The 13,658-nt window shown below is 36.8% G+C and overlaps 1 protein-coding gene across 3 annotated transcripts in view; it reads right to left on the bottom strand.

The window, feature by feature from the left end:
• The window catches only part of corn (microtubule-binding protein cornetto), a 162,598-nt gene that overhangs the window by 34,786 nt on the left and 114,154 nt on the right, over positions 1–13,658 (bottom strand). Inside the window, exons 7-8 of one of the 3 annotated variants that reach the window (XM_083128334.1) lie at positions 11,582–11,813; positions 6,771–6,866 (exon numbers count right to left, since the gene is read on the bottom strand). In XM_083128334.1, the coding sequence (XP_082984460.1) occupies positions 6,771–6,866; positions 11,582–11,813 (328 nt within the window). The remainder of the gene's footprint in view (positions 1–6,770; positions 6,867–11,581; positions 11,814–13,658) is intronic. The other 2 variants (XM_083128335.1, XM_083128336.1) reach the window with 2 other exon arrangements.

The raw sequence follows: 13,658 nt of genomic DNA, 5'->3' as shown, positions 1-13,658 counted from the left end.
CACTCAACATATTTCAGGTGTTCTAGATTATAAATTAGGGATGGACCAACATGAAAATATTTCTGATAATGATAGACTACTACAAAAATTTGATGATACCAATAATCAGTATTCTACTGATCTGATATAAAATGTTCCTTTAGGAACTGTATGACTGTACAATCTACATAAACCCATTAACATGCCAAGAATGATCTTGAAACTGAAGGTTGTATACTGAAAAAAATCTTCAAACTTTGATTCCAATAATCTCTTAAGTAGCTAAATTTGGGTGTGATGAATGAGGCAAATCCAGGATTCATCCACACACACAGCCCCCTCCACAAGATTTCCTCCCCAACAATTTTTTCACAAATTCCCAAGTCATGGTCATTTTGGCTCTTAAATTTATCCTTACATCTCCCCCCCTACCATTACATGGTCAATTCTGAATAAACCCCTGAGATAAATGGTGTTGAAAGTCTGTAATGAGTTGAATTTATTCTCTTTGCCTTTGCATTTGTTTGAGTTTATTTTAAGTCCACTTTATGCAAAATAAGGTTAATTAGGACTGGACCTACAGTTTAAGGTGGGATCCGAACCATTATGTGCCTCCACCAGGTATCGAACCCGGAACCCCTGGATTACAAGGTGACGATGCTACCACTGTGCCATTGGGTAGCCATCTTTGCATTTAAAATAATGTATTGCCAATACATTTTGAAGCTTCCTCAAACTTAATAAACTACATTTATTTATGTGATTTTTGTCATAATTATATAAAGATATATTCTCACCCCCACCCCCCATAAAACTTTTATTCTTGGTATTCATATTTTCAAAGCCAGCGAAATGAGGTGGGTGATGGTATCCCCACAGCTAGGAATTTTATTTGCAAAATATCCCTTTCCCCTGGTAGTCCTTGAGCAAACATTCCCCAACCTAACAATTCCCACTTCAAGCGTTGCTCAATAGCTTAAAAAGGCAGCATAGCAAGAAAGTAATGTGTAATGGAATTATGTCACCCACATTTCCAATACCATTACAAAGTTGCAATTTCATAAGTCGATAATAATCATCTACCCCTAAGCAACACCTGTTCATAACTGGTACATAATAAAATTGAGTGACTGAGTTGGAGCAACAGGGGTAGTGTATTACATGCACAAGTTAAGTAGCAAAATAACAATAGGAAGAAGGTGTGAGAAAGCAGCCGCAAGTTCATCGAGATACCTGGATGTAAAACAGTACCGTAAAACAGCAATATTATGCACTTAATGGCATATACACTTTACCTGTTAGCCAACCACCAATCATGGATTATTATACCTTTTCAGAAAGATTCCAAACAAGATTAAAATAAGCATGCAGTTACAAGCTGAATTCTACACAAAAAATATTTTTTTTTTTAAATAAATATCACTTTAGTCAGAGCTCTGCCTACAGTACCAAAAGCTGAATTTGATATGAAAAATGGAAATGCATTTGAAACATTCAGGTGCAAATTCACCCATAAAGAGTCTAGTAGAGGATGAGTATGCTACACAACTTAAAAGTTAATATATTCATTTATTTTATGTTCGATGAAAATTACATTGAAATGCATTAATGTCTATGCCGGTAGGATAGTTCTTAGCATGAGTTTCTTCTAAAATTCTGAAAAGTTTAACACAAATTATGAATGGGAATTTAGCTTGATTTATAAGTTCCAAAAAGTTAATTAACCCTAATTAACAATTTCAGTAATAGAGAAAGAGTGACAATCTATTATATAATTTTAAAAAATAATGGCTATAACAAAAACTATACTTGAATGAAGAATACTCAAAATTTAACTTGAACCTTCTAACTTATAGGTTCTAGTAGATAATTTTAATTTTTTTATTGAAAACATACATATGTACCAAATAAGACTGGCCATATGGAATTGATAGTATTATTTATTTGAATACGTAGTAAATTTATCTCACAGTAATAGAGAGATCAGTACTTATGAGCAAATTTGTATTATACTCATTACATTTGTTAAGTTACCTTTCCTTTCTATGATAACAACTTAGATATTTCAGTTTTTTATCTTGGGTGATTGAGTTTTTGGAGCACCTGAACATTTCCTCATTATTATGATTATTATTTTTACTCATTCTAAATCTGGAAAACATATGTGATTTGCTTGCAATTTCACTTTTGTTATAAACAGCACAATTGGATTTTTATATGTAAGCATGGTAATGAGACAAATTATAACAGTGTCAGTCTCAATTCATAAAAATAAAAACTTCTCATTCTTAGCCTTGTTTAAAGTCCAACATTATAAAATTAAGAGCTTACTAACACAACAAGTGCACTGTAGTACATATACATAAATATGTACAAGTCAGAGAACAAAATCAGTGTCTATCTTCTGAAACTTTTAAAGTCTTGATCGGTTATTAGAATGTCAAAAGCAAGACTCACATTCTCAGTTTTGTCTGAATATTGTAGATGTCTCACTTGCAGTCTCATTCTTGTCTTCAATTATAAATGTTGGTTTTAAACTTCGTAACATCTAAAATTTTGTTCCCAGCAAACTACGAGGGTGTTTTGAAAAGTTTAGCCTCCTTCGCAATACGTCAATAATATGCAAGATACTTACATGAACTATATGTCTTCTTAAAGCTTGTAATGTCCTCTACCAGAGTATCACAACTTTTCCACGTAGTCACCATCATTGTCCACATACAAATGCCAACATCGGACAAGTTGTTGCTTCCCGCAGGCAAAGAAATCAGGTGTCTTCTCGCGGCACCAGCGACACACATGTGCTTGCACCTCCGCATCTCTGGTGTAACTGTGTCCACTCAGGTGCTCTTTCAGCCTCGGAAAAAGTAAAAAAGTCACAAGGTGCAAGATCTAGACTGTAAGGCGGGTGGGGTAAAATCTCATGGAATTTGAGATGCTGCAATGCAACCTGTGTTTGGCAACTTGTGTGTGGGCAAGCATCGTAATATTGAAGAATTGTGTCCTTGCCAGGCCTAACTCGCAGTAATCGTGCATGGAGTTTCTCCAAAGTCTTCATGTACCGATCGGAGTTTACAGTGTTTCCGTGCTCCAAACGTTCTGTGTGAACTATGCCGTTGCAGTCCCGAAAGATGGTCATCAACACTTGCCCTGTGCATCCGTGACTGCTATGGGTTGTCCACTGTGGACCTGATCATGCAGGCTCGTCATGGCCAGATTGTCGCCTTTCAGATTCCTTGCCCACCTCCTAACAGTACTCACATTTACACAGGCGTCACCATAGACAGCACTCATTCGTCGATGAATGTCAACGGACACACAACCCTCTGCTGCGAGGAATTCAATAACAGCACGTTGTTCAACCGCACGTCCATGTACGTCGTCATTTTACTCACTATTGTGCGCATGTGTGATGTTGCAGGTGAACGCTGCTAGATGTCGCAACAGTCAGTGATTCAGCGATTATTCTCACACCAATTCCACGCGTCTCTGAGCAGTGTTGCCAGAGTTATTGCATAGGAGGCAAAACTTTTCAAAATGCCCACATAGTATACACCAACAACATGAGTAGTCTTGTTGAAGAAAGGTTCAAAATTTCCAAAGGGTTTTATGATGGTCCAAGCCAAGGGAAGTTGTGAATCACCCTGTAATTTAGGCATTTTAGTCTTGAGTCACACTGACACATTCGTAGTCCCTAGTTCAAGCTATGAGTTCTTGCTACTTATAAGTGCAACTTATAAGGCTGGTCTCGCTAAAAAATATATTTCATTGATGTTACCATAGATGATTACGAGTTGAAATCTTCAAATATCATTATCAAAATAATTTATAATGACTAAGTTTTCAGTGTAAAATAGCAAATCTTTGAAGATTCAGATATTGGATTTCAATGGATTCAGGAAATGAAGATTTTGACATCACCTCAAATTATGGTGTGCATTTTATTGATAAGTACTAAAACTGAATACTTATAAAAAATATCATGTGTTGAACTTAAGTCATGATATTGCAATGGAGCAAGTTATAGAATGAGGTGTAGTGTTATCTTAGACACACATTGCTACTGTTCGTTAACTCCAGTTATTACGCAGCCATACACAGCAATTTTTTTTTATTGATTTGGTGTTTAAAGTCAACTTTATGCACACTAAGGCTAATTGGGACTGGACCTACAGTTTAAGTAGGATCTGAACCACTATGTGCCTCCACCAGGTATCGAACCTGGGACCCGTTGATTACAAGGCGATGACGCTACCACTGTGCCATCGGGGAGGCCAGGATTTTTTTTAAAATCAGGTATCAGACCCTATTGAATTCCTATAATGAAAACTTGCATATCACATTCTATTGGATTAGGATAATGAAGATTTGGATATTAGATCTTGATGGATTTGGATAATGAAGATTTTGATATTGGATCTTAATGGATTTGGATAATGAAGATTCACATATCAGATTTTAATTGGAATATTGAGTCCAGAATTAGAATGCTGCAGGAATTGGTTTTATATAGTTCAGATGATTTGAATGCCTATCCCTAAATTTAATCAGCGAGTTATAGCTCAGTAGTCAAATCATCATCATTAAATGCATTTCTTTATAGAGTAGAATGTCAATTTGTCGTAGTTGAGTTCTCCACCTACTGTACAGTAATCTTCAAACTAAAACAGCTCCAGATGCACTGATCACAAATGGTATATTGAATCAACATCTAACAAAATCACATAGTAGAGCTGTCTTGCTGCAATATGTTTATCACAAGAGCTCGAGAACTTCCAGAAGCAACATTTCTCATGATCTGTACAATGAATTACTTTGATAGTAAGGAACAAAACCATGATGGTCGAACATTTTGAACACTACTAATGAACACAAGGTCAGTCTTCATTAATGGAAACAATACCTAACATCTAGCCTAAGACACACATCTAGAGTTTGTTCTATCAGTGGGTGGACAGCAGTTTTGAATTAAGGGCCTCTTGAGGTAGGAAAGCTCCCACATAGCTCTTACCTTTGGTGCAAATGGTCCCAGGTTTGATACCTGGTGGTAAAAAAGTAAAAAGTGCTCCCCTGTGCATAGCACCACGCCATGAAGGCATATAGGGGGTGTGGGAGTAACGCCCCACACTTTCTTGATCCGGTCGTGAGTGGGGGTGATGTGATCAGCATCACGCCCCTGACCGCCTTTACCCCCCAGGGTTTCCCCCAGGTACCCATGTTATTCGATGCTGGGTGGACGCCGGGGCCGCTTCCATCGTTAGAAAAGTTCCCGGATTTGAACCGGCCGGGAATCGAACCTGAGACCTTTAGCATGGTAGTCAGACACGTTACCGACTGAGCCACCGTGGCCACTTGGTGGGAGATACCTGGTGGGAGATCCAAAATTTCAGTGTTGGATTGATTTAATTTATTTTACTTCATGTTTTGTGCCTCTTGGCTAATTTGCGAAAATGGGGATGAGTGATGAAATGATGATATTGATGAATGGACATTCACAAACAACCAAGCCCTAGCGGGATTCGAACCCGGGACCCTTGGCTTCACAGCACGATGTGCTAACCACTCGGCCACAGGGTCCGGCAAAATTTCAGTGTTAACCCAGCATCACAAGGACAATGAGCAGTTACTTGAAAGAAACAGCGATATAGTAAGCAACAGCGATATAGTATCAAAAGTCAGATAATATTGGTGACAGAACTTTATATGCTGATCATGCATCACAAAGGCTCGACTGAATGATTGGCCGATGCCAGGGGAACTATTTTCGAATTTTCCTCTCCTTGCAAAAAACCATTATGATATTCCAAAATAAGAAAAATTACATATGCTTAGAATTCCTTCTAGAGCATTCACGTGAATCTTGATAGATGATGTCTAGATATTATCAGTAGTCTTACATAGCCAAGAAATTACTGAGAATATCTAGGCAATAGTGAAAGCAAACCACATGAAGATTCACGTGAATGCTCTAGAAGAAATTCTAAGCACATGTAATTCTTGAGAATCACGATGGGTTTTTATAAAGAGGAAAATTTTAAAAAAAGAGCTACCCTGGAGTTGGCCAAGGGTTCAGCCGAGCCTTACAAGCCACTTGGCAGCCCCTATTTTTCTTTGGGTGGATGAGTGTTGTTTTTTTTTTGGTCCACATCTACTTTCGAACATCCCATGGGGAAAGGGGGGGGGGAATCCTTGAATTTACTGTGGGGGTGATGATCACCTGTTACTCTTAACTTTAACTGATGCTTTTCTGTTGCTTTCTTTTAGGGGGGGAGAATTTGCTAAAATTTGAAAGTCAAGATTGCAATCACCATTTGTAAATTGGCAATTTTATTGTTATGTGTAGACACATGAGGGGATATTCTTCCCTCTGCACCTCCTCTTAATCCATCCACGGTGAAAAGTGATCACGAGGCAGGTTGATTGTTGAAAGGAAATGCACACACACATCAATGCTGCACCGTAATATCAAATCTACAGCACACTATGCCAACTGCTAGATCACTGGTAAAAGCAAAGGTAAGGTCACACAGCACTGCAAGTTTTAGAAAAGCCATTTACACATTCACGTGCAGTATGATCAATCTAGCAATTTATGGTACAACCTCACACGCTTGTATAACACGACACAACACTTCAAAACTCTCTTGGATTGTTCGTTATCACGAATATACATTCAACAATTATAACACATTCTAGACAATTTTCTTGTTTAGGAATAAAAATGACAACTAAAGCAACTACAGTGGCATCCAAAGTATTCGCAACAGCCCAATCGAGGAAATGATTCTTACTGTTGACTGAGTGGTCCAACCATTCTTCTGGGATGCAGAGCAATGCATTTTGGTGCTAAGCTGTTGCTTCCTCAGGTGCAGTAGCGTAACACAAAACTGGAAATGATTGATAGAGCAGTCAGTAGATCTAAATTTCTACTTACAGAGGAGGGGCTGTAGTCCACGATCTAGTGGCATACCAAAAACACGCAAGCTTTCACTTTTGTGTTATCAATCAAGCGATAGGTTTAATTAAAAAATTTGTTCCCCCCCACACAAGAGATTCACAGATTGTCATTGTTTTGAGTGTCACTCCTTCGCTAGGTAAAGGGAATTCTGACAACAACACATATCTTCAGCTTCGGTTGTGGTACAAAGCCTCAGTTGTCTACTTCTGAGCAAAATTAAAGTTTTCAGCCTTGGAGGGTGATAGTGTCTTATCATTTGGCAATTTAGAGCTACTGCTTCCTTCACTACTTTCTCTCAATATATTTTGACTAAAATCTGTTAAACAATGTTTCGAAGTACATAATCACCCACTCAGTTTTTTTTAAAATGGAAATCATGGTATGCACTTAAGGATACATGTTCTTTCCCACATCATGAAGAGCCAAACAATGGAGATCTATCCAGCCTAGTGTCAAGACAGAAGCTAAAATTTTACATTGGCACTAAGGGAAATATTGCTTTATTAAGCATGTTACTTAATATAACTACTACACAAAGCACATGAACAAGATGAAGATTGTTATGCCAAAAAATGCCAAAATGTTCCGATTAGTGAAAGCATTAAGTTAAAGAGGATGATTTCATTTTCAATAATGAACCTACAGGTCTATGAACATTTGTTGATGGTAGCTTTTACCTAGCTTTATAAGCAAAGAGCTGCTTGCAACAGGGACATGAAGAGAAATGCATACTCGAGTACAATGGAGTTTTTTAAAAATTTTTTTTTACATATTTGAGCACATTTAGACATAGACTGGTATAAATATGCACCTTATGTAAATCTGGATCTCATGCCCTTAAAATGTCCTTGTAATGTTACCATGTCATGTAAAATGGCCAAATAAGACTGTATCTGAAACTCTGAGTAAATAAATGTCTCGCTTCTCTTCTCAAAATGAATACCAGGTGAAGCTATCAAAGAGGGGTATGAATCCTTGTAGTGACAAATCTACTGGATCCATCAGTACATCCTAGATCTTAAGGCTCCACTGAATCTCTGACCTGCATCAGCCAAGGTGTTTTCTAAAATTGCTCTCTTTTCAAAAAATCACTATGATATTCCAAATTCTGAAAAATTGCATCTGTTTAGGATTCTTTCTAGAGCATTCACATGAATTTTCATGTGTCCATTGTCTAGGTATCTGTGATGGAAAAGAGTCTAAGGTAGCCATGAAAGTATTGTGAATAACTCAACAACCGTGAAAGCAAAACACATGAAGATTCATATGAATGCTCTAAAAGGATTTTCCAAGCAGATGTAATCTTTCAGACTTTGGAACATCATGTTGGTAGAGACGTGTGTTTTGCTTACAATCTATTTCGATAGGTTAAGAAGGCAAGTTATCGATGTTTCGGAATCGCAAAATAATGCAAATTATGTCATTTTTCAGAACACCACCCAATTTTGCTCTTTGATGCGAAAAACGTTGCAATATCAACCACGGATAACACTTATTCTGTTCAAAGAGAGTTACCTAAAGCATCATGAGTTCTTATTATTTCTAGTCTAGCTGGTGAAAGTTTGATTCAAGAGAGATTGTCATGCTTAGTTTATTTTGCAGTTTGCCATAGACATGACTGATAGTGTTTCGACCTCGTCCTCAAATACATAGAATTTGCTGCGGGGATCTTCCTAGAAGGGGAGTTCCCTAGGAATGGGGAAATTTTAAGGGAGAAACACCTGTTGTGTAGTGGAGGAAAGGGGTTAAGGGGGGTGTGTGCACAAAACAGTTTTTGATGTCTGAGAGGGATTTTTTTTGGGCATTGTTAGGCAAATTTCAGTTTGAGTCAGGAACATCAAATAATCACTGTTCTCTCAGGCTGGTTTATGCATAGTCTTGCATTTCCTTTTCCTTCACGTGGTGTACGTAGCAGCATGTCAAAGCCAGCAGTAAATGAATTTGATCGTGCACTGGAGTTTTCTTCTGAATGGCTTTAAGCTTCAGACAGAACTACATTACTTTGTATACACTACAATTGCAAAATGACATGGCATTAAACACAATTTGGAAATGAGAGGCAAAGAGAAGAAAAAGTAATGCTGATGAAAGAAAGCAGCAACTTTCTGTCATTGAAAGCTTCAAGATGTCTAAAAGAGGGAAAGACAGGTCCCTCGAACTGTGGAACCCTTTGCTATAGCAAACTTTCCATTGCAGAGAATGGTAAAAATGGTAATCTTTCTGTTTAGAAGTTGTTGTTGCTTTTTCTTTAATTCTGTGAACCAGTGGCGGCGATTAGGGGGGGGGGGCGGCATGGGGGAGGGGTAACAGATAAATACTATGGCCTTTAATGCTAAGCCTTGTCTGCCAAGAAAATGTAGACTGTCCTTATCCCCCCCCCTCCAAATAGTTTTGGCACCTGATCACCGCCTACTGCTGTGAACATTTCCTACAATATGTGAAATACCATCAACGTTATTGTAAACTGAAAAGTAATTTAAGAAAACATTTTTTGAAAAATTGATTCTGTAAAAGTGAAAAATGGAAATATGATTTGTTCTAAGATTTGGGTGATATCCTTCAATAAACATTTCATATTTAGAGGCCGATGAGGTGAATTAGTTTTCCAATTGCAAGAAATTTGATCATTTCTCACAAAGGTAAGTCTTAAATTGTTTTCTTGGTCATTAAAACTAGAATTTGCCTCGATTTTCCACAACTAAAGCAATGTAAAAATTTTAAGCATAGAAGAAACAGTAAAAATAACAAATTTAAAATTAATAACACCAAATTTTGCCTTAAACAGTGAAAAATAACACTGAAGTGCAGTAAAAAATAACATCAAAATTTAGGGAAAAATAAAATGAAAACTTCACGTCCCTCATATTGTTTTTTGGAAGGAGATTTTTTTTAATACAGCTTCGCTGATAGCTTTAAGGTATATATAGAGTGGTTTCTTATAAGGTGAGAGAAGGATCAAATACTTTGGCAAAGATAATATTTCTCCTACGTGAAATTTCATGTTTCCACTTTGCACAATTGGATAGTTTTTGCTGATTATTTTGAAGGCTCACTGCCTTCAGATAAAACTATCATACTGTGTGCAACACAGAAACACTAAATCACATAGGTAATACTTAAATCGAGTTTACCTCAGCCATCATGAATAATATTTCTCATTCTGGAAGTACCTCCATTAGGATCATAATCAAACACTATCACAGAGAATGTAGAATATTTGTAGAACAGACAAAAGCACTAACCGTTCCAGTAGAAAGGAATGCTATATCAGTGTCCCGAGCATGTATGCAAGTTGTAGAATTTTCTGTTAAGCAAGACATGTATACAGTGTAGTTGTTCATAAAGAAAAAAGTTTTGTATTGAAGTTGGACCGGGACATAAGTTGGGAATATATGACATGGTGTTCATTGGGCCAAAGAGTGAACGAAAAAAGGCAAACAGAAAATTCAAGATAATAATTAATTTTTGTGCATTGTATCTATGTTTTGTGCATATATAGTGGAATGCAACTGCAATGATAACATATCTCCATGTTTTATTCAGACAGACTTCGAAGACAACGGGATCAATAAGATTTAGATTGTATCTACAATTGTATGATGCGCTAAAATTAAGTTCCCCAAAAAATGAACATTTAAGTTGGTATGGTAATGCAAAATACAAATGCTAAAACCTATCACTTGATTGATGTTAAAACTTAGTACAAAGCAGGAAAAATACAAAGAGAATAGGAAAATATTTATGAAGTTAGAGAATTGTTTTTGAATTGCATGCCACAGTATTTAAATGGAAAGCAACTATGCAAGCAGCATTTGAAATAAATTCTTAAGGAAAGCAATTTTTCAGCATGCACACACCTGTGGTAATTTTCGTTGTTAGCGTAGTAGATCTCACCATATTATGTCTATGTATTTTTATGCAATTAACTTTACTATCCTAATTTGTCTCATACTTGTGTAGAGTCAAGAAGTTTTACTGGCAACATGAAATGCTGATTTCTGTAGGAATTCAGATTATTAATTTTTTAACGAATGTTTATGCAGTTTCAGTTTACGAAAAAACTGTACCTGTTCTCAAATATAATTTGAGTATTAAGTAAAGATAGCTTAATACTACTAGATTATTGACTTTAGCTCTAATTTACACAAATTTCTTACTGTCGCCAAACAGTAAAAAATAGTGTTCTCTTTGTACACTAGATGTTGATCCAGTCAGGAGGAAATTGTTGTTTAGAATCATTAAAAAATGCTCTAAAAGTCCTATAATTTATATTCCTTTTTAGTATAATGTTGGTAGATGAATTTTTAATAGAGATGCTGCATCAATTTAAGACCTATGGTGTTGAATAAAAACTCATGATAACATCTTAAACCACTAACCATTTTATCCATGTCACATTGCTTGCAGATTATGTAAAAATAGTTTTACATTTACTGATGGTATGGTTGTCACACACATATATATTACTCTTCCATATGATTTCCAGATTTAGATCAGCAATAAACGAATGAGAAAATCGAGCAAAAATTACTTGAAAAGTGGTGCAAAGTGTAATCCAAAACGGTGCCAAAAATTAGAAAAATGGGGAGGGGCAGGGGGAAGCAAAGCAAAAGCAAATTTATAGGCAGAACCCATCCTACTAACAGCTATCCCGCCATCCCTGCTGTAACTTCTGCTCATTCTCTCCACTACCTCCAACTCCTTTTCTGAAATTCCGTAACCGGCAACGAGCTGCTCCACCAGACCATCCAGCCTAGAGCTCAGCCCTGACAAAGCGACTGATGCTGACGAAGCGGCTGCTCCTTGCTGCAGCAGCAACTCTCGACTCCTGCGCTCCAAGCCTGAAAGTTGGGCTTGCAAGGCTAGGTTTTCCTGCCTGGAAGAGAAAGAAGATTCCATTTATTCATCCTTACATAATACATTCAGTCTGCACATAAATTTACTAAAATCTACAAGAATTTATTAATACCTGTGATGAATATCCATTCACTTTGCAGCTTGATTTATTGCTAATGGTAACAGAGAAGGTGTGGTTGATAATATTCAAGTTGAAAGTGTTACTTTCTCCTTTCATTCAGATAACTCCAACATATTCATTGCCTGAATTCATATCAGGGACAGAACAATCAGTACTTTACCTGTATCAGCCTATATATGCTTATCAATGTATTGGTTTCTTTTTGTATCTATAAATAGTCTGCAATTTAGTGCAACATTCTGCCATTTTGTTGTTATTTTCATATTTACAAGAGCTGCCATGGTCTAGTTACTATGGCATCTGACAGCTAGGTGGGAGACTTGGGTTCAATTCCTAGCCTTGTCCCTGCATAAAGCAGTTCTGGTGTTCACTCAGCCTCAATTAAATGGATACTTGGGGGCAACCATGGAGGGGGGGGATGTAAAGGTGGCAAGAGCATTGTGCTTATCACATTGACTCTGAGATCAAGTATATATGGGGCCCTACCTCCTCAACCCCCCATGTGCCTTTCTGGAACAGGGAACATTACCTTACCTTGTGTTTATAAACATATAATTCAAATGCCTAGTTTTGTACAATAAATGCATTCTTCAAAGCCAAACACATAACAGCCCTCAGATTATTTACATCAATTAAGAATGTTAGTGAAATATTTATGACCAAGAAACATTTCAAATTTTATACCAGATCAGTAGAATATCATTTATCGATATTGGTAAATTTTATATCAAATAATTAATGAGATTATTATGCCTTTTCAAACGATTTATTTAATAAGACATAAATGCTGACCAAGACAAACTTTTACAGTATAAAAAATATACATAAAAACGTAACATTTCCACCCTCTACCAGGGTCTTCTTCAGACGAATATTCACAATAAATTGATGAAAGATACAACCATCATCTTATATATACACTCCAGTACAGAGTCCATACACAAAAGAACACGAAGGCACCAGTCCTTATCTTAGGACATTTTCTGTCAGGAATTCCTGAGTCCGGAATCTCCAGACAGATAGTGTTACCATATTTCTTTAAGATTGCATTCTTCCTTTGCACAAAATTTATGAATGTATGTTGAGATAGAAAGAACTAAAAAATATAAATTTTTATATTGTTTAGAAAAATTTGCATGCATCTGACTGCTACATGGGAGACCCATGTTCGATTCCTGAGGTGGATGATATCAGGTATGATTTTTTTATTAGTGTCTTTGCATAACAAACCCTGAAGCTCAAAACTGAAGCAGGAGCTGATATGAACAATTTGTGAACCTATGCTTCCTATGCAGGCACATAGCCAGGGAGATGGGCTATGGGAGCTAAAGCACCCCTTTCCCAAAATCATGCAAGCAGGATTAAACATCTAATAAGTTTTAATGTACTGAGAAATTGATCTTCAAGACTTCTACCCCCTACTTTTATCACCTTTAGATGGTGGCTGCTGATATGGAATGAGTCCCTCCCAAAATAAAACTCTGGTTACGGGCCTTCTCCTATGCACACTCCTGTTCTTATAGCGACACATTTGTGTGGTTGGGCAGTTGAAATGTGTGTCACTTTGTCTGAACAGGAGTGTGCCATCTAGCATTGTGCAATGCATAGATGATAAATTTTACACATGATCATATGGGAAGCTATCATTCCATTTCTCTAAGCATGTTCTCTTCATTCATTCATCACTATATTTATTCAAAAAGTAAGATATTTGCATCACCATAAATACTGAACATTTTGGTT

The sequence above is a fragment of the Lepisma saccharinum genome, chromosome 9 (genome assembly GCF_977018435.1).
Source record: "Lepisma saccharinum chromosome 9, izLepSacc3.1, whole genome shotgun sequence".
Taxonomy (NCBI): domain Eukaryota; kingdom Metazoa; phylum Arthropoda; class Insecta; order Zygentoma; family Lepismatidae; genus Lepisma; species Lepisma saccharinum.
The sequence above is the reverse complement of the archived record's forward strand: the minus strand, read 5'-3'. Positions and strand labels throughout refer to the sequence as shown.